Source organism: Parasteatoda tepidariorum, chromosome 9, assembly GCF_982258835.1.
Source record: "Parasteatoda tepidariorum strain Cologne lab strain chromosome 9, Ptep-v5.0, whole genome shotgun sequence".
In the NCBI taxonomy this organism is placed as follows: domain Eukaryota; kingdom Metazoa; phylum Arthropoda; class Arachnida; order Araneae; family Theridiidae; genus Parasteatoda; species Parasteatoda tepidariorum.
In genome coordinates this window covers 69,302,570-69,325,147 of record NC_141763.1, presented here as the reverse complement: position 1 = coordinate 69,325,147, position 22,578 = coordinate 69,302,570, and the positions used below count along the sequence as shown (strand labels likewise).

Below are 22,578 nucleotides of genomic sequence, written 5' to 3'. Positions count from 1 at the left end.
GAATATTACTCAAAAAATCAACATATGTGTGGTATAGATTTAGTGAATCACACACTGGACTGATCGTTAAAACACGATTTCCGGTAGAGTCAAGCATCACTGGCTGCTGTCAGTGTGCGGGTGGGTGACCACTTTGATCAATCTACGAAGGGATTGAGGGTGAGAGGTATTGGGCCTCGTTAAACTGTTCTACCGTAAAGTGCTTGAGTTCGTGCTCATGTCGACAGGTTACCGAAGTGGGGGTGCCCTCTGCAGAGGATCAAAATTGTGATGCCATGTCTTCGGATCATCTTCAGGGATGTTTCCCAGATCGTCACCAATAGCCCATTGTGCAGCTCATTGTAAACTTAAAATAATCTTTGAAGTAGCAAGAAACTCAAATTTTGCACAACCAGTCATCTCTGGAATTTGAACTTGGGACACCTCATTGGGAAGAGAGAGCTTATTCGCTTTAGTGTATAAGTTGGGTCAATGAACTTTGACAATAGTAGACTTTATCTAAGTTCCCACCTGCCTTTAGCGACATTTTTTAACTGTCTTAAGACTTCCGCTCCGGATTACGATCTTTAGCCAAGTTCTTCCAATCCACTGAACGATTTTCAAAACAACTTTTTACTTGCTAAACAACTTCTTACTCAACATTCTTCTGATTCTCCTTGCTTTTTTTAAATCAATCACATAGGTTTGCAGTTTGTCAATGCATGTTTGTTTGCGTAATACTAAGAATAGCTTATTAATTCCTGTCAAATAAAAAAACATATGCACAAATTAAATAAAAACTGCGGGAAGATTCCAGCTGTTTGGTCAGGATTCCAGCCCACAACTTCTGTGCTTTACAACGTTTGTTTAATGAAAGCTCCCCTGACTCCTTAAATTCTTACTCTTAAACTACTTTTTCTTTAAATGCAGAACTTGCTTGCCGTTGTTCTAACAAAAGATAGGGGCCTCCCTTGCCGAGCGGTATCGCCCGCCAAACGCAGTGTGAAGTGTGGAGGTGGCGGGTTCGAATCCCGCCGGATGCATTCTTCGCGATGTCCTTCTCTAAATTGTTCTATATGTCTTTCTACTTGACAAAGGTTTATAAGCCTAAATTGAGCAAAGAAGCCTGCAAATAAATGTAATTTCAATAAAGCAATAAACAAAAGACGTTGTTGTTGTTGTTAATTTAGGTCACACTAGAGCTGCACAATGGGCTATTGGCGACGGTCTGGGAAACATCCCGGAAGAATGCCATCACAATTTTGATCCTCTGCGGAGGGGATGGCACCCCCGCTTCGGTAGCCCGACGACCTGCGTGCGAAGTCGAGCACTTTACGGTAGCACAGTTTAACGAGGACCAATACCGCACACCCTCGGTCCCTACGCAGACTGATCCAAGTGATCACCCACCCGCACACTGACAGTAGCCAGTGATGCTTGACTTCGGTGATCTGCAGGGAACCGTGTCTTAACGATCAGTCCACTGCGGGACGTGTGCTGAAGGATATTGATCAAGTTGGTATTGAACTTTCCTCCGAACGTTCTGAATTGTAGAAGTAGCTGATTCGAATCCTGCCGTAAACTTGATTGTGTATTTGTGTTGTACTTTTTCTACATAGTGCTGAAACCAACCCGGCTGAGCGGTCTGCCCATCCATCAAACGCTCTCTGTAGCGTAGAGGTACCGGATTCTAATCTTGCCAAAATCCTGAATGTATATTTGTGATGTCCTGCTTTAATTTATATTATCTGTTCTTTAAATTAGCAAGGGCTTGTGAGTAGTAATTTGTATTAAGCATTTTAACCTGCCTTTAAACTCGTTTATGTAACAAAAGTTAACTAAATTGTTGTAAGAAAAGACCTAGCGGATGTAAGTAACTGAAAACTTATAAAAATATTAGCTTTCAACTGAACTAAAACGCATTATCATTTTCAAAATACCACAGGTGGAAAAAAAAAACTTTTAATTGGTTTGTTCTAGCAAGCATTGGGTAACTTTGTTTCATGTTTCAACTTTTTTTATTACTTTGTATTATTCTATATATTTTGTAGTGTCTAATATTCTTTAACATTATTATCGCAATTCAGAGCTATCAGAGGCAGAATTGAGATTTTTTTTTTATGATACCAAGTTTTTAACTTGAAAAAAATTTTAAAACTTTATCTTTTAACCCTCTGACACATTTTAAATGTACTCTGTGAAAATACGATTAGTAGTGCATCCTTTCAGAGGAGTGGACCTTCAAATCATAAGTGTTTTCGTGGTTTTCCTCTAAATTTAACGGAAATTCAGGTTCACAATTCAAATGATTCTCTGTGTTGATTCAAAATTACGAAAATGCAGAGCTGAACAATAAGTGGGGTTGGCCATTCTACTCTGTGGATAAGATGTAATTATTTATTTTAGCCATTACTTTATAGTTTATTAAATATTGTTTTTAAATATAGTTTATTAAATATTGTTTTTAAATATAGTTTATTAAATATTGTTTTTAAATATAGTTTATTAAATATTGTTTTTAAATATAGTTTTTTAAATATTGTTTTTAAATATAGTTTATTAAATATTGTTTTTAAATATAGTTTATTAAATATTGTTTTTAAATATAGTTTTTTAAATATTGTTTTTAAATATAGTTTATTAAATATTGTTTTTAAATATAGTTTATTAAATATTGTTTTTAAATATAGTTTATTAAATATTGTTTTTAAATATAGTTTATTAAATATTGTTTTTAAATATAGTTTATTTAATATTGTTTTTGAATATAGTTTATTAAATATTGTTTTTAAATATAGTTTATTAAATATTGTTTTTAAATATAGTTTATTAAATATTGTTTTTAAATATAGTTTATTAAATATTGTTTTTAAATATAGTTTATTAAATATTGTTTTTAAATATAGTTTATTAAATATTGTTTTTAAATATAGTTTATTAAATATTGTTTTTAAATATAGTTTATTAAATATTGTTTTTAAATATAGTTTATTAAATATTGTTTTTAAATATAGTTTATTAAATATTGTTTTTAAATATAGTTTATTAAATATTGTTTTTTAAATATAGTTTATTAAACATTGTTTTTTAAATATAGTTTATTAAACATTGTTTTTTAAATATAGTTTATTAAATATTGTTTTTTAAATATAGTTTATTAAATATTGTTTTTAAATATAGTTTATTAAATATTGTTTTTAAATATAGTTTATTAAATATTGTTTTTAAATATAGTTTATTAAATATTGTTTTTAAATATAGTTTATTAAATATTGTTTTTAAATATAGTTTATTAAATATTGTTTTTTAAATATAGTTTATTAAATATTGTTTTTAAATATAGTTTATTAAATATTGTTTTTAAATATAGTTTATTAAATATTGTTTTTAAATATAGTTTATTAAATATTGCTTTTAAATATAGTTTATTAAATATTGTTTTTCGAATTTTTTCTGGAATTAAATTATAATCAAATTGCATATTAATTATATGAAATAATGAGCAATAACATTAAATCAAATAAAATGTGCACTTTCCATAAATTGTGACTGAAAATTTTGATTTAACTAAACAACAAAGTAAAAGTCTTTTCAGAAATATATACATGAAGTAATATCTCCACATTTAAAAATAATTCTCGATTTAGAGTTGTTCATTAACAACTCGGTTGATTCGTAATTATTGCTTACTAGGGGATCCGAGCCTTGCTCATTTTATTTACAAATGTTAATTGCAAATGTACATTTTATTTACTATTGCTTTGCCAATTTTTTTCCTTTTCATTCTTGATGATTGTTACACCAAAATTAAACCTCATCTAATTAAACTATCTCAAAACTTTTTACTGTATGAAAACAGATTAGATTCGACAAATTTAACTTCCAATTCGATTAGGGTAAAATTTAACCACGTGCAATTTGCTTATTTATTATGTAACTTCGTTTTTAAACTCTAATTTAGTTTTTTGTTGCCATAAAAACTCTAATTTTTTCCTGCCAAGAAATTTTTTAGAAGTAGTACAAAAAGTTAATTCATAATATTATTTTAGAGTTTTAAATAGTATATATTTATTACTCTAATTTCATACGCGGGTAAAATTTTTTTATAAAAAAAAGTCGAATTGCTGAAATTGTTCATAGTTTATTGAAAAAGTAAGATATCTCATCAAAAAGAAAATGTGTAACTTTTTAAAAATTAAATATAACTTAGTTCAAGTTTCATAATTGTAAAACGGTAACTAAATATCATTATCACAAAATGTTGCATAACATGGTACTATATACGATTACTTGATAATAAAATCGACAATTTTACTTTAATGCCTTTAAATTGGAATAATAATTGAATTCAAATTTATAATAAAGATAGAGGATAATATTAAGAAGTTATGATAAGTAAATATCGCTGTTAAGTACCGTTAAATAAAACAGAGTTAAATAATACATCATAAATTTTACTTATTTAATACTGATGGCAGCCAAAGATATCTGGATGCTCTTTGTTTATAGCTGACCATATGTGACTTTTCTGTATAATGAGAATTCTGTATAATATTAATTCTGTATAATATTGATATTCTGAATATTAATTCTGCATATTGCATGGAACGAACAGTTATATTTTTAAATTTTTATGGTACAGAGGAAAACAAATACCTTGCTTTTTTTCCTTAGTGCGAAAATTATCTTAAGATAGTTTGCACCCATTAATTGAAATTTTTAAATTCGAAATATTTTGTTTAACTTAAAAAAAATTATTGAAAAAATAAACTTATCCACAAACACTTATAAAAACAAACCCTCGCTTGCTTTGTTTTTTTTTTTATAATTTAAAATATTAGTTTTTTCATATTGATCTCGCAATGATTTGATCGTAAGTTGTTGTTGTTGATGTTAATTTACGTCGCACTAGAGCTGCACAATGGGCTATTGGTGACGGTCTGGGAAACATCCCGGAGGATGATCCGAAGACATGCCATCACAATTTTGATGATTTGATCGTAAGACTCGATTTCCAGCGAAGAAGTCAAGCATCACTGACTGAGGTCAGTGAGCAGGTGGGTGACTACTTTAATCAGCGTGCGAAGGGACAAAGGGTGTGTAGTTTTGGTTCTCGTTAAACTGATCTTCTCGACTTCGTGCGCAGGTCATCAGGCTACCAAAGGTGGAGCCATCCTCTCGGCAGAGGGTCAAAATTGTGATGGCATGATTTCAGATCATGCTAGGGAATCTTTCCTAAACTGTCGCCAATAGCCCATTGTACAGCGAAGTAAATGAAGTACTGCCACTCTTCCTACCGTTTCAATAAAAAAAATTTATTATTAGGTACTTACCGAAGCTTTAAGATATGAAAAATGTGAAAAAGCTTTCACTATTTTTGGGGGGAGTCAAAACAAGTGGAAAATATTATATTTAGCATTTTAATAATTTATAGTTATGAAATACAATATGAAACAACGTTATCTTTTACTGCGTTAAAGGTACAATCTTCCAAATACGGCTCACTTCCAAACAACCAGTTATTCAACCAGAAACCAGTTATTCATCATTGAAATTTTTCTAATTTACGAAATCTATTATTGATAAATATTTCAATAAAGAAGGAAAAGAAAAAAAATTTCAAAATACTTTTTTTCAGATTTTATATTTTATTACAAATATAATTCCCATATCCTAACAAATATTTTAAATAACTAATACTGTTTTTTTATAATTAAAAAATACCGGAATATATTTTGCTTGTAATTAGAACGTTAGAATATATATATAAAAGGGACGCCGATGTCCCATCTTCGTCAAAGGGTCAACTTTAGTATGGTCTAAGCAAGTTTAGGAAAAAGTTAAATCGTTTAATTTAGCACCATGTTAACTTTCATCATGTTCCAAAATTTCTTATAAATCATGTTTATTTCAGATAAAATTCTCATTCGATAGGATTGAAATGTCTGTTCCAAGAATCGCAAGGATACACTTGGTTTACCAGTTCATCATACTTATATTCCTACTCCTATTCGTCTTTGCAATAAGTTACAACGAAGTACTACTAGATAAGAGAATCTTATTCTTAGCTTTGATTCCAATCTTCTGTTACCAACTGTTAATTGTCTTCTGCTGCACGGAACTGCTGCCTCTTCCTACCTGGTACAGTGTGGCAGACGATGCTCAGAATGAAATTCCCATCAACCAAGAGCATAACTCGGATAATAAAGGTAACTCATTTACCATCTCTGGCTAGGAGGTTCCGCAAGACATGCATGTGTTACAGCTAAGGCTCGAAAACCGTTAATATACGCATTACCTTTCTAATTTGTAGATTAACTGACTTTCTCCGTTAAAGTGAGGTTGGACATTGTGCCATTGAACTCTACATTCGATTCAATACCGTTAAAGTGCAAAATTAGAAGTTTACCACAATTTATATAGGTTATGTGCACATGCTAGGTTAGTGCTATCTAATGTGATGCTTCCGTATCGTTAAAGTTCAAATCTTAGAGTCGTGGGGACTCTGGGGATAGAGCATCCGACCTGCCATCGCTGGGATTCGAACTCGGTGACTTCATTGGAAGGCGAACGCTCTATCCCCTGAGATATCGCGGCTCATCTTAAATAATAATACAAACTTTAAAAGGAGGTAAGTAATACACATCAAAAGCATGGAAAATCACATAGTAACCCTATGACCAAAAATGGAGCATCACTCGAGGCGCTTTCCTATTACGAACATATTGATTCAGTACCTTTAAATCGGTAGTTTTATTTATTTAAAATATCTTAACTTCGTGGTAATTTAATTTTTTTTATTAAATTATCAGAAATTGAAGTACCAGTTCAAAGACACGCGAGGAAACAGTTCATGATGAAAAAGCGCCCATAAAGACATACAATGACATTTCTGGTCATTGATTGACCGATCTGGTCATAGGTTGATCTGATTTTTGATCATCGGTCAACAATTCTCCGTCCTTATGATGTGCTCTATCTCTCTTTAAAGTTTGTAGCATTATATGTGGGATAATCTATATAAATTACGTTGCGATAAGTCAACTTTTAAATCGATGCTTCTAGAAAAAATTCTTTTGGGTATAATTGAAACTAACTTCCATGCACAATGACCTGCTATATGCACTGCACAAAATTTTTTAAGATATATCGCATAGGTGGAGAAATCCTTGAGTGCAAAACTTTAACGAGTCGTAGATTCGTTAGAAAACGTCACAGAACAAAAAAGCATGTTTTGAAATTGTTTGTCTTTGAATTCTGAAAATTCTGTAGGATACATTTAATCCTATGTAAATTTAAAAAGCATTATGAAATTCTCATAAAAATTCAGTCTGAGCACTTCTGCCTGCGTTTAAACTCGCTACAAACAGCTTATGCTCTTTGATTTAATTAAAGACTCATTTTTAAAAAAAATTGCCATCAAATTTACTTTCCGGGAAATTTAAGTCGTATAGACTTTCCTAGCTCAATTTTTTCTTGCTTCAGATTTGCCTTAGTTAGCTAATAAAATATAACAGTCAGGATTGATTTTGAACAACGCAGACTCAGTCCTGGATGCAGTGTAGAACCCTATTGCAGGACTGATTACACAAATCATTTCACTTTTCTCATAGGTCTCAATAAAACATGTTTTTTAGTATTTAGAATAATATAAAATGGATTGCTTGAAATGCAAGGTGATATACGGTTTATATTTATTCAAACACTAAAGTATGAGTTACATTAATAAAAATTACTAACAAATAGTTATGAAAATATTGGTGTACAACAAATTTTAGTAAATTAACGGCATAGTATCTATCTAGCATTAGTGTACTTAATCGAAAATCGCTAATGAGCTTTTTATTCTGAACGTTTTTATCCCTTTGCTAATTTGACACCGGTGTCAATTTTTACATATTTTCTTCTGACGCTCTAACTACAAGAAAAAAAATATTTTTGCATTTCGCAATCATAAAAAACAGTCCAGTGGTTTCTAAAAAAATCGGATTATTGGAACTATATTGGCACTAAAATATTAAATTCAAACAAAGTAGTTTTTTTTTGATAAAAACATTTTTTTAATTGATACTCAAAAAGTGATCAATAATTGATTTTGACAATTAAAGAAATTTCAATGAGGAATAACTGTTACTCTTAGAAATAAGTGCGAATTTGAAAAATTATTGTACGGAAGGGAGTCGAGTTTGGAAGATTTTGCCATTAACGCAGAACCCCTGCTGTATTTTATATCCATAAATTGTTTCTAATGCCACTTGTCTATACCATTAAGCCTGCTTGATGAAACTAATCGAAATTGAGACAGAGGGGGCATTTCTTATTTTTCAGTGGCACCATCTGTGGACAAGAATATGACTTTAACCACACACACGCACTTCTCAGCCGTTTGTAAAGTGAACCCAATCGTATAACTATTCATTCATAGATCGTAATTTTGACCTGAAGCAGAGAATGATCAATCTCCAATTCAGCACCCCTAGAGGTATAATTTGTTATGGAAACGCGGAGGATTTTGTGACCCGGCAGATTAAACGTGCACCAGCCACCATTTACTCCACGAGGAGTCTTCGACTGGCAGTGATCGAACTCACAAGCTCTTGGACATGCGTCCAATGACCTACTAATCAGGCTCTCCCGGCCCACCATAAATTATTAAAATGCTATATATAGTATTTTTCTCTTATTATGACCTAATTTAATACAAATTAATCGAAAAAGTATGAAAAATATATCTAATAAAAATTCCGCTTCAAAGGGTTAAGAAAATTGATACGTTTTTTAAACCCGTATTTATCATTTATTGATGTGTCCAAAATAAAAGAAGTCGCAAACGTTAGGTTAAATGTTAAGGAGCTTTTAAAAAAAGGATATTAACTGGAAAATAGAAAGAGAAAGCATTTTTTTCTGAGGGCGTTGAAAACTTTTCGTTCTTTAAAGCTGGAGGTTTTCCAAAAAAATCTTACGAACCTATAGATTTTAATAGCAGACTAGATACAAGTGGTATCAAGATTAAGCGTGTACCATCGGTAGATAACGTGAATTTTCGCATTGTAATCGCTACGGGAAGTAAAGCAAAAGTCCTCTTAAAAAATTTACTGACAAACACTTAATATTTATATACTTTGTTTCAGGATTACAAGAAGCCGCTTCAAGCGAAGTCTCGAAATCTCCCAAACAATCGAAAGTCATAAGCCCTACCATTCCTAGAGCTCGTCTTCTCACTAAGAACAAAGAAACACTTAATGCTGTTTCGTCAAGCGACGCAAATACCCAAACGAATGTGTCCGATATTTTTAAGAAAGCACCCATTTTCTCTAAAGCAAGTGCTAGACGATCGGAATCAACAAAGAGTTATGGCTTCAATCAACGGGGAAACAACTTTGAAGAACGTTTCGACTCAAATGAGAATGTTCGATGTTTCAAAACTCGAAATTGGAGAGCCTATCAGGATCAAAAGGGTTCAAAATCTCAGTCGAATCTGAAAAGTCCAAGCCACTTCATAGAAGAAAGAAAAGAGGCTACTTCTCCAAAGTTGGAAACTTTGGAAGAATCAATTGAAAGTGACTTGACAGTTGAAAGTGATTTATCTAGAAGTTATTCATTTCCTTTTCGCCAAAGAAAACATAGTAGGCGGATGGAATTGGAGGATAATCTGAATGATTTGAACATTCCTGTTATGCCAGCTTGGAATGCCATAGATTATTTCGGTCCCTCAAATACCAATAAAAGACGCAAGTCCATTTCAACAGAAGCAATCGACAGAGAGTTACGATTAATTAGTTCCCATTTCGAACAAAGTGCAAAGAATGACTTCACCCAATCTATGGAAGTTGCGAGGGAATCTGTTGCTGAGCCTGTAATTAGTACTAAAAGAGGTTTAAAATCGTCTGCCAGCTTTAATAAGTGGAAGCAAGGAGTTGCCAGTTATTTCAACAAGCCCAAGCGAGAAAATATGAGAGCCGACGATGTTAAAGATCGTGATAATAAAAAGCCCTTTTTTAAAGAACTATTTTCATCCAAAGAGGTTTTGTTTAAAGGACCAGAAAAAGGGACAGATTCGAACGAAAGAAGTGACAGTCCATATCCGAAATTAAATAACAGGTTGAAAATAAGTAATAGATCTCCTACATATATTTCCTATGAAACTGATTATTTTTTAGATTAATGGTCAAATGTTTCTATTAATTAAGTAGCAATTTTATTTTAAAATTCTTTATGCTATCTTTTTGTGTTAGTGATCCTGGTCCTTCAAAATCGACTCTTTTGGAATGTGTTGGTAAATGCTTCTAGGAAAGTCTAATTATTTTAACCCATTTAGAATTTAAAATTTTTTATTCTTTTCTCAAACGTTGATGAATACTGCTTTCCAAAATTGGCTATTTTGTAAATAAGATTGGCTATTTTTGTAAATTAACCATATTAATTTTTAGCATATTTTAAATTGTATCAATCTCTTCTGAAGAGAAAAAAAATAGCTTGTAATCAATTCCAATAAGCTATCACATTTACCATTTGCATAATTTAATTCTGTATAATGTGTTCGATTAAACTATTTTCTAGTTTTTCTTAAAAGCAACTTTGTTTTAGTTTTTAATGTTGAATTTTCGATTCCTCATTTTAACTTATAAGTTGTGTCATTTGTCCTCATGTGATAAGTATTTATAAATGTTTTTATGTATTTGATCAATAAATTCCATGTAGATATTTTTTTAACTGACTTCAGTTTCAACTTTTATTATCATGAGCAAAGATACATTATGCAATGCATTTCCTTATTATTTTTAATTTTTTTAAAAACTTTAAAGATAAAAAAAATAAAAATTAAGGCAACATGCTAATATGAATTTGAGAAGAATGGCTAATTTTATAAGATGATTATAAATGAAAAAATAATCTTCTAATTCTTTTAAATGGTAAAATAAATTCCTCATTCGGTAATTGCACAATCTTAACCACTTCCTTAACGCCTTTAATAGTGAAAAACAAGCATAAAGCAATATGGCTTTAAAAGTTTTACCTACGTTATAAGCAACAACAGAAAAGTGACTTCAGTTGTTATACTCGTTAAGCGTGCCTGTATGTTAGCACACAACACACAATAAAACAGAGTAACACTGAAGTTGTCAAACTTGTTACCTAAATACGGAATCCTTACGAGATTTAAAGTTCTGATAGCATCTCCAAACTTTCTTTTAAAACACTTGGAAATTTAGCATGTAAATTTACGACTCACTGAATTAATATTAGATTTCAGCAAACTACAAAATGATATGTAGCCAAATACATTTAAAGAGTTTAAGTGTTCAATCAGAAAGTGTGGAAATCAAATTTCGCTTATTAACTTGGGTGATATGTATAATATGTATAATATATATATGTATAATATATAAAATACATTATGTACTAGATACTCGTTAAATGGGAAATAAAATTGCTGCTGATGGAACAACAGCAACATTTCTGGGTTTTTTTTAATTAACCAAATGTTATTAATTTGTCGCAATCCAAAAAAAAATACTCTAATCAATACTTTAGTTTATAGAATAAATCCCCAATCACTTTATAAGCTCTAATACAAAAAAAACCAACAGCTTATTATTGTGATTAAGAAAACTGAAATGTGATTTATTAATTTTTCAATACATAAGGAATCAAGTCAATTAATAAAATCAAAGAATCGACTATGTAGTGGATCGAATAATAGAAACAAACTTTTGAACTTAGGCTACCCGGAAAATTTTAATCCGAGCATTACCTTGGTAAAGTGAGAACTCTTGATTCTGCACTTTAACGTATTACCCTAGTAAATCTGCAGATTAACTATGCAATGTGCATATAAAAGGCTTTTAAGCTTTAACGGTAGCATAAGTACTGAATTGTAGTAAGAGAATACTTAATTACTTCACTAATTTTATAGCTTAATGAAAGTACATAAAATAGATATGTGAGCCTTTTTGGTGGTTTAAATAGATTTTAAAAAGAAAAAGCCCAAAATTAGATTTTGTGGAATTTTCGAAAAAAAAAGGAATATTAAATCAGCAGCGTCTCGATGACCCGGAAACAATAGGCAACAATTTAAAAATCATACATATGCTGTGAAGATTTAAACTGCAGACAAAACGACAACTATGAAGACTCAAAGCGAGAAACTCCTGTCACGTTAAATCTTATCATTTTTTTAAACATAAAAATCATAGGTGACATTGATATTACATAAGATTGTATATATTTGAATGAAATACGGTGAATAAAAATTTGACGGAATACCTTCTTCAGAATGTTCTTACATCAAATAAATTAAAATAGACCAGTAAAAAAAAATTGAGAACATTGTTCGATGCGGCAAGGTCGAGTCAAATGGTATAAAAAGCTGGAAAATTTAACAGGTATTGTGCTACTAGTTTTTTCGTTCATCCAGTGTTCATCAGCTGTACTGCTCAACTTTATCTTCACTATGAAGACTTTGGTAAAGCATTTTATTATTTATTCTAAAATTCGTTATTTTTAAAATCCTTGTTTAACTAGAAAAATTATTCGTAGAATTTCAGAATTTTAATCTTAAAATTTTGATTAAACTCTTAATTACACACTTGGTATACGATATGTGTGTATTGTCTCTTACTATAAAAAAAGAGGAAATTTACCTACTCGTTATAAATTGTTGAAACTTTAAAATAAGGCAATTTTGCAGTACATTTGTAAATAAAAAACTATATTTACAAGCTCATTTCATTAAAAACTAATACTCTAAAAGTAAAATTTGAAAACGATTTTATGCTGAGAAACAATTTCAGAAATGGTGTGTTTTCGATATCGTTTTCTAATTTTCTATTTTAAATTTTTGTTGATAAATCTAATAAAAAAATCTAATATATCGTCTTTGTGAATTTCAAACTTACATTTAGATTAAATTCTAAAGGATAATACACCTGGTATTTGAAACTTAGGTATTATCTCTTAAGGCATGGAAAAGCTATCTGCGTTTTAACTTAAATTTATTGCATAAATCTCAACCTGTTGCTTTTGAATCATTTGTGTACAGAAAAACGTCTTTATGTGCTTTGTTTCCTTTAAATATTAATACGGTGAATTAATTCCGATCTTTTATTTCGTTTCTATTAATTTACGGGAAAATAGTAGACCGTCTTTCAAAATATTTGCCCTTGCTTACAATGCATTACTTTTAAATAATTTGCAAACCAAAGCTGCTTTCATATGCCTCATTTTTATTCAAAAAATATTACTTTAAAGCGAAATTAGAAGACGATCTTTTTGAGAAAGCAATTTTGTAAATTTCTGCTTTTATTAATCTTTTTCTGACGTACAGTTTTTAACTTTTGTTTTAGAATAAACTAAAAAAAGTGAGGCACTTTTGGAGTAACGTATTATTAATAGCAATAGAATGAAAACTGTGCAAAGTTTTTGAAAGTTCGTTTTAATGCGTTTCTTATAGGTAATCGTAACGCAGTGCTTTATGATTAAATTTAACGCTGTTGTAAAATTTATTTAATATCATTTAAGAAGGGTACATTATAGAACTTTGATACATTACGTTTGATAATTGATGCTGTATATTTTTAGAGAACTTATTCACTCCTGTTTATATCTGTTTATTAAATTCCGTCATATTATAAATTCTACTGTAAACAGAGGAACAAAAATATCTCTCTTGATAAGTTATTGAAATGCATATATGTAGTAAGTAGTAACTGTATACAATAACACGTCTTGGTGTTTATTCTTCTATCAGTTTAAAAAGAATAATAGTGCAAGTCAACATATAAATATGTATTAAAATAAATTAAGAACATAAAAATTCGAGAGAATTCAAAATATTCTTTTAAATGTAATTTATTTTTGTAAATTTCTTGTAATTTACTTGTTATTTTCTTTTTAATTGTAATTTACTTCAGGTGCTAAGAAAAAATGTACTGTGTTTTCATTAACAATAAGACATCTCTAAAGAAAAACTTCCAAGAATTTAAATGAAACAAAAAAAAACGATTATAAAGATTATTGTAAATTTAATTAAAAACAGTTAAGAACACGATGAAATTATCATCTTATTAGTAGTTAAGCTTATTACCGCAGCAGCGCAACATACGGTTATATATAACTGTTATATAATATCAGGCTGACTCAAATGGACAGTTCCACAATATTTGCTTATAGCAGGCTAGGCAACTCCCACTATGTAAACAATGGTTGAAGTACTACCTGCTACGCTTTGTCATCACTTCTGGTTTTACCTGGACAAAAAATATTTATGAAGCCAGATGAGCAAGTGGCATTAAAAACAACAACATGGTGAAATACTCTTGTTTTTTAAACGAATCTAGGGTAACTTATATGGGCACCTTATACCCAAACTTACCAGCGGTCATGGAGTATCTACCAAAATACCTTCGGGGTGACTGGCCCCACCCGTCTGTCATTCTATAAATAAAGTTCTATGCATACGTCCAATACATGAATGATTAAATCTGCACTTAAATTGAATCAAATTATTAAAAGTTAGAAATACTCAATGCATTCAGTAAGTTATTTTTTAAATTCTAGAGTTAGCAGGCGTAAGTGTTCTTTAGAGTTTACGCAGTATTGGAGTAAGGCAGTTTAAACAATAAGATAGTTTTGAAATACTATGCAAAAGGAATGTAAAATCATTATAAATTTTATTTTTATCATTTTTAAATATTTTTAAAGTTTTGTTCAATTTTTTTAGGTTGCTCTCTTTTTTCTGCTCTCTGTATTGCTCGCCATTGCTTCATCACTGCCGTTGATGTACTACGGTTATCCATACACTGCTCCTTATTATTCTTATTATCCTGCTTATGCCCCAGCATACACTGCCCCTTATGCAGCATTCCCCTTCTTCAAGTAGGAAATAGATTCAGACATTTCGGATTTAATTGAGGTAAGAATAAAAAATAAATACATGATTCTCTTTTTATGTTATCTTTATTATTATTATATTAAATTTAATTTGATATTCGAAGTTGGATACATGCAAGCGATGTCATCGTGGTCGTGCTGTCTTTCAAATGTCTGATAATTCATGTGAATTAGAACCCTGATAACACATCACAAAAAGTATTACCCCTGTGTGTGTATGTAATTTGCTTATCTTATGAACAAGAATGTCGATTCTGATACGACGTCGGACATGCGGATACGTCTCTTACCACATACTGAAAAAAGGATGATCGTAGCACCACGATATAACACGATTGAGTGACATAACTTTGCTTTTGATAATGTCGAGAGAAATTGTTTGAAGGGGCCGGGATAGCCTGGTCGGTAGGGAGCTGGGCCCATGTCCGAGAGTTCGTGGATTCGAACCCCGTCGGCCGAAGGCTCTCCATGCAGTAAAGTGACTGATGCGCGCTAAATCTGTCGAGTCGCGAAAGTCCTCCATGTTCCCATAACAATTCAACACCTCTGGGGGTACTGGATTGGAGATCGATCATTCTCTGATTCAGGTCAAAATTACGATTTGTGGATGAATGAATGGATGTATGAATGGGTCCACCCTATAAACGGGTGTGACGTATGGCGTCGCAGAAGTCAAATTTTTGGCCATAGATGGCGCCACTAAAAAACAAGAAACGCACACTCTGCCTTAAATTTGCTTAAATCTGTCTTAAATTTGCTTAAAGTTGCTGCCTTAAATTGCTTAAATTTCACCAAGCATGCCACTTGTACCCGTGTGGCAAGTGGCATTAAAAGCAACAACAACAACAAAATTGTTTGAGATATGAATAACAATCGGAATTTCGGATTAGCGAAATTTTAAGAAATACAAATAGACAACGGACCTAGTTAATTTGATTTCACGAGGTATTACAGCAATTCATCTGGAGAATATATTAGTTCCGGTGCTACTACACTTCAAAAACTATGGTGTAATATTTCTTTGAATTTGATGTTAAATAGTTCAAAATATTGAGTAAGGGAACACTTTTTTTCTTCCTAAGTTAACACCAAATTAAGTTTTCATATGCAATTTAAAGGGTGTCACTTAAATCTAAACATATAAAATGAGAAAATATTAGAACTAATCTCAATATTTTTGCTACCGAAAACAACACTGCTGGCTCGCTTTAAATATCGTCTGCAAATCGCTCACATTTAAATACAAGTAAGCAAGTGTTGTTATTATTTTTAAAGCTGCTACGCATTTACTGAAACAAAAATCAGCCATTAAAATATGTTCTTAATTGTGTAATATGGATATTTCATTTTAGTTCTTAAGTCTCTGAAAACTGCATTAAATACTTGTATAATGTTATAGTTTCTATCTATCCTCTTCTATTCTCTTGAGCCTAATTCGATTTCGTCTTTATTATTATTTTCTACTTTATTCTGTGTATTACGTGGATTGTTTGATTTACTAACTAATTTTATTTTAAGAATTAGTAAAAATATGCAACCTAAATTAATGATTCTTACCTCATATTGTCTCGTAAAAACAACTTAACTGACTCTCACGTGTATCTTAACTTACTATAATTAAAAATATTTGTGTTACTGTTACCAAAAGTAGTGGCAGTTACTTCACACCGAATAGTGTAAAAGAGCACTACGCTAGGAACTGTCCTTGGTTGAACCACTTTGATGTTAAGCAGTAACCACCATATTTTGATGTTAAGCAGTAACCACCATTTTTTGGTGTTAAGCAATAACCACCATCTTTTGGTGTTACACTGCTTTGGTGTTACTTTTGTTGCGGTGTAGGCAACTGAATAGCGTTTTACAAAATTCTTCGATCTTCATATCGATACTAGATTCTTATAATTCTTTAATTTTTGGTTATCATAATAATTCTTTGAATGTTTTTCCCCAAAGAGTTAATTTAGCAACCATGTGAAAAGTTAGTTCCTAATAATGTGTTGCAGTTTTGTTTTCATTATTCTAATTGCATTGGACAAAATTTTAGACAAAGCTTATTACAACAGCAAATATAACTTATTAACTGCTTATATATTGAAAAGCAGTAACAAGTTAGTATCGTTTTCAGAATGTTTATCACAAAATGATGCGCAGTAAGATAATATCATAAGATTTCTTAATAGTAAAGGTTCACCACTTATAGTTTTAGAAAAATGTGGAATATTAATCAAAATTATAAACATAATGATATTTTAAAATAATATCAAGAAATGATTGTAAATAAATATTAAAAGTAAATATAGTTAGAATAGAATTAAAAAGATATTTTACGCGTAAAAAATAAATTCATATATATATATTTTTTTAATTTTATGCTGATGGCAACTAAACAAATCTGGATTACCTTAGTTAATTAAAGAACCATGAGATTTTTTGGCCAATAAGAATCCGCCGACAATGAGAAACAAACTGTTGTGTTTTTTCTGTTATATAGAGACACACTTATATTTATTTTTTATTCATATTAATTCTTTGTTAATTAATAATAATAATATTAATAAAATGCACATGGGGTACATTTTTGACAAAAAAAAATGGTGATTAGGTTGCGACTGAGAGAAAATTTTTTAATCGACATTTTATTATATTTAGTCTTTTTGTGGCCGGTATCGACGGTTGGTTTTGTGTTATACTAAAAAGGATAAAATATTTCTTAAATGAAAAATCTTGTCGTAAAAGCAAAAATTGTTAAGTGACGCTTTACATTCTCACAATGTTCGTCATCTCTTTACGATTTCTGTCTCATTTGAAAAATTTTAAATAAGTAAATCTCTCCCTTTTTTTTAACATTTCCTTCTCACAATGCTTTTCACCACTTTACTGTCTTATGAGTTTTGTTTTAATTTATTCAAAAGTAGTTTTTTTTCATTTTTAGTACACAAAAAATACAGTGTGAAGAAAAATTTTATTTCTCAAGAACTATTTGATCGATTTCGCCTAAATTTTATATTTTGCCGTGTAAAATTACTGTCTTTAAAATCGATGTAAAAAAAATTGATCACCTTAAAATTCGAAATTATTCCGACCATCTTTAAATGAAATAATAAAAAATATGAATATATATACTAAAAGTTATATTTTGCATGGTACCTTTGCATAAACCAATTGTATAATTGTGTGCAATAATTTTTCAATTCGTTTAAAAAATTTTCGAGATATGGCGAAATACACAAAAAGTAAAATTAAGATTTATGGGTCGAAAATTCGGGAGCTCTCTTACCAAACCATTGGAATCATATTTAACAGATTGAAGCTACCCCCTATATTTGGGGGGGGGGGGGTCAAAAGTCCAAATACGTCGAAAATCAGGAACCCGAAACCGAAAACCCGATCCGTCGAAAAGAGAACGTGAAAATCCTATCATTAGATTATAGCGCACAGTACATTTTAAAAAAAAGGCTTACTATTAATCTTATTTTTTTGCTTAAAAAAGTTTTTAATAAAACATTTTATTCCACTGCATTTTTCACAATTTTCCTTGTCACGTAATTTATAATTCTCTTTTTCAGGTAAAGAAAAATGGCAATATGAAGAAAAGAAGTGTATAAGCAGAAATGTTTGATTTATTTGTAATAATTAATTCTGATTTATTTGTAATAATTAATTGATTATATTACCGATATATATTGTTTTTTTTTTCTTTCTTTTTTGTCAGCTTGACATTTACACCAACGAATGACAACTACACCTGACATGAAAATTTTAATTAAAATTTATAAGGCATGAAAAATGTGTTTAGCTGTTCTCTTTCATTTTTATTTTTTGATATTTTTACCCGCAATGATAAATTCAGTATACTTTGCGTAAAGTTTTTTTTATTTTTTATTTTTTTACCTCTAAATAAAAAGACATTGTTTCAATGAAATTTTGAAAAAGAGCTTTCAAAATTTACTGCTTTAATTTACAAACAGGGTAATAAACATAATAATCAAGGGTGGTAATAAGCATAATAAGCATTCTGAAGACGTTTCTTCCAATCTAAAGGCCTGGTTTCTTAGGACATGACGCCGTCAGCTGGAAATCAGCGCTAACCTCTGATTGGTCCATTTGTGAGTTTGATAGCATATATCATCGAACGCTCATCTTGAACTTCAATTGCCGCCCAACTCAACTGCAGTTGGATTACAACGTGACGTTAACCACAGAAGCAATGGCGGACAACATCCAACAGCACATTGAAATCAGCCAAGATTTTGATTTTAACATTAAACATAGCTTCTTCATTAAACATAGCACTCTTCATTTAGCTAGCTATAATGTGTTTTTTCTTGGACAAAGTCATTATTTGTTCTCTAAAACACTGGTCGACAATAACAAAATCAATACAAATTCAAAATAAATATTTGTTCACGTTATAAACGCATGCGCAATGAGAGATAATGTCTGCGTTGGACCGACTGCTCACGCTGAGCTAACAAAAAAGTATTTCTTTGGCGTCAGCTCTACGTCAACTTTCCGCTGACGCCCAGATAAGGCGCTAGTTCTAAGAAACCAGGCCTTGAGCTAACAAACCAGTATTTTGTTGGCGTCAGCGGGACGTTGACGTCCCGCTGACGCCCAGATAAGGCGCTTGTCCTTAGAAACCAGACCTTTAGATTTTAGTTTTAATTGTAAATTTTTTTAGCAAACATTTGATGATAGACTATCATTTGGCAGCACTTTACCCTTCAAAAGTGATCGGAAATGAAGGTTTCGATTTATTAGATTAGTAGAGATAGCTATTGGTAGAATATTTTTTTCTTAATTGGAAAGTATAATGCAGTTAGTTATTTTGGATAGATATCAATTTAAAGCTGTACATTTAAATAAATTTAGATTTCAAAAAAGTCACATATTTAAAATTTGATTTCTCAGACACTGTTCGACCGATTGTGCTCAAATTTTATATTTTTCCATTGCAAAATTATATTCTTTGAAATGAAGCAAAAATTTGTATACCTTACAATTCAACATTTTTTTCTACCATTATTAAATAAAATAATTAAAATAATATTTACTGAAAACTACTTTTTTTTTGCATGGAATTATCTTTGGATAAACGAATTTTATAACTGTGTGCAAAAAATCTTCAATTGGCTAAAAAAGTTTTCGAGATAAAGCGAAGCATGCAAAAGTAAAATTAACATTAAGGGGTGCAAACTTTGGAGCGCGCTCAAAGCTATTGGGAGCTATTGGGACCATATTTCCCAGATCGTCCCCGATATTTTGGGGGTTAGAAATCTGAATCCGTTAAAAAAAAGGTATGTTATATTCAATTAATATACATTTTTTGTCTGATTTCGTAACTTAAAATATCATCTGCACTTATTAAACATATTAAGTCCTTCCCTCAAGCCATTAAGATTGAGTCCTAGAAAGTGAAGATTCGATCATTAGATCAAAAGTTATTCAGGGTGGTCCTTATTCTGTAGCACACTGTACATTTTAATCTACATGAGAACAAAGCTGTAATGAGATAATTTTCCCACCTATATCTGCTCCTTTTCTTCTTGATATATTAAATTTCAGCCTTGCTATATGCAACTGCATCAATTAAGATACAGATTGTCTTAATTCATGCAAGTATAATGTATTGAATACAATGAATTGATTCATTGGTAATAATGGATTCATAGTGGATAGTGGATTAGAATTCTGAAATATTTATTAAAGCCAAAATATATATCCGAAATGTGAAATATAGAATAAATGAGAATGAGAATAAATGATATAGAATAATAATAAAAGAACATATACTATGTACAATATTTACATTTTGTGACAATTTGTATTAGTCGTATATTATAGTTCATACAGCCGTTTCGTTTTTACCAAAGTAATTTTTGATGGCAAAATTTAAGTTCATTTTTAATTGACTGCTTCTTAGCAGTGAAGCTTCATATCTCCCACCGAAAAGTTTAGCAGATTTTACGGACTTAACTTTATCATGCTCACAGACTTTATTCTTTTTTACTTTTAAGTCTCGTATTCTTTTCTTAAAAAAAAAGAAAGAAAGAAAGAAAGGACGCCCAATTAATAGGTTTTTGACAACAGTTTTCTCGACCAAACTTTTTATCTCTTCTAATTAGAGTATTTATTTGAGCACTTCCAATTCTATTACAGAGCTTTAATTTCTCCTAATCCCCAAAATCATTGTTTTTTGAGCTCCACCAAAGTCTTTTTTTTTTCATCCATTTCCAAGCAATACGTTTTTGAAGGAATTGTTCAATCAGTTCTACGCTATAAAAAACATTTGTAGAATAATTGGACAGTTTTTAATAATGCATGTTTTCTTACGGCACTATTCCGGTAAAAAACGTTTTTTGGAATATTATTGTGGAAGATGCAGTTTTTCTTCACAGAAATAGCTAAAGAAATGTTTTCAGACAAGAAGTAACAAGAATTTTCAGTGCAGGAATTTTCTGTGTACTCCGCTTTCTGTTTGGCCAAAAGAAAGTCATCATCCCTATATGTTGGAAGTCTGCCATTTTTAATGAAGAAATCGTTTTCTAGAGACATAGATATAAAGGCAGAAAGGTCATTCCCTCTACAAAATGGAAGTCATGGTGAACTTTGATATCGCTGGTCTAGTCACTAGTTTGCACTCTATATCTGCACCCTAAATTGATCAGTTTGTCTTAACAGAACTTCAATGAGGATCATAGTTTCTTTAGCAACTATATTTAATTTGCATTTTTTATTTGATTTTTATAACTTAGAATTATTAATAAAAATTAATAACAATCTACATTTGTCTCTCTGCCAGAAAAATATAAAATTCGCAAATTTTACAAATGTTTTACAGATAAATTTTTTTTTTCAAATTTTTTTAAGATTCATAATTTGTAAAATTATTTTTCAAAAAAAGAAATTAATATACTCTTAATAACTGATTTTTTATATCATTCTGCAATAAAATAAATAAATAAATAAAACAGAATTTGTGTAGTTAAAAAAATAAAAATATAAATTCAATTAAATTAAATGAAGATCATTTTTGTTCAAAACATTAAATTTCATGCAAGGCACAATAAATTGGAAAATGTTAAGAATCACTGAGTAGAAGAATAAAAGACGAGAATCGTCTGTTATTGCTCAATTAGGCCGTTCTTGAAACTTTTTCGTGGCTTTAGATCTTTGTAACATAAATTCCGATTATTTTTATTCAAAAAGTCTTTCAAAATATGATTATACCCTTGTATTTAAATTGCAAGTTACTTTGATATCTGGGTTGTGTTTAAAAGAGGAAAAATAAGAAGAACGTTTCCAACATTCACTAAGAAGATAGGCTATATATTGAGGACGATAAAAAAGATATTGATTATAAAAAAAATATATACATTCATTGCGATGATGAACATTTAGATGGAATCCAATTATTTAACAGAAATCTGAAAAACATTTCCGCTGTTTTCCTTTGTTTGTAGTACAAAATTTGATTGACTTTAATTTAAGTTGTAATGAAATAGTTTACTATTATAACTTTTATAAATATGATTTTACTTCGATATTTAAATTGCGAGTTAATTTGATTTCTGGACTGTGCGAAAAATTACTAAAATAAGAATAGCGGTTTACAGCATTCACTAAGATGATAGGCTGTCTATCAATGATGATGAAAAAAATGATTGATTCTAAAAGAATAGTTTCATTGTGATAATGAACATTTGG

The 22,578-nt window shown here is 30.3% G+C and overlaps 1 protein-coding gene and 1 long non-coding RNA gene across 12 annotated transcripts; both read left to right on the top strand.

Moving 5' to 3' along the window:
• The first annotated feature begins 1,455 nt into the window (after window positions 1-1,455).
• Window positions 1,456-10,696, top strand: LOC122269557 (uncharacterized). 11 transcript variants are annotated; one of them, XM_071186382.2, is made up of 3 exons: window positions 1,456-1,659; window positions 5,914-6,188; window positions 9,111-10,696. In XM_071186382.2, exons 2-3 carry the CDS (start codon window positions 5,921-5,923, stop codon window positions 10,142-10,144), a joined length of 1,302 nt encoding a protein of 433 aa, XP_071042483.2. In that variant the 5' UTR covers window positions 1,456-1,659; window positions 5,914-5,920; the 3' UTR covers window positions 10,145-10,696. The 11 variants fall into 11 exon arrangements, with proteins under 11 accessions (XP_071042483.2, XP_071042479.2, XP_071042480.2 ...); XM_071186378.2 differs by having other exon boundaries at window positions 1,457-1,659; window positions 5,894-6,188; XM_071186379.2 differs by having other exon boundaries at window positions 1,603-1,969; window positions 5,894-6,188.
• Window positions 10,697-12,291: 1,595 nt separating this feature from the next.
• On the top strand, window positions 12,292-14,897 carry LOC122269562 (uncharacterized). The gene is made up of 2 exons (XR_006225266.3): window positions 12,292-12,445; window positions 14,702-14,897. It is a non-coding gene; the product is annotated as an uncharacterized LOC122269562 (long non-coding RNA).
• Window positions 14,898-22,578: the final 7,681 nt, after the last annotated feature.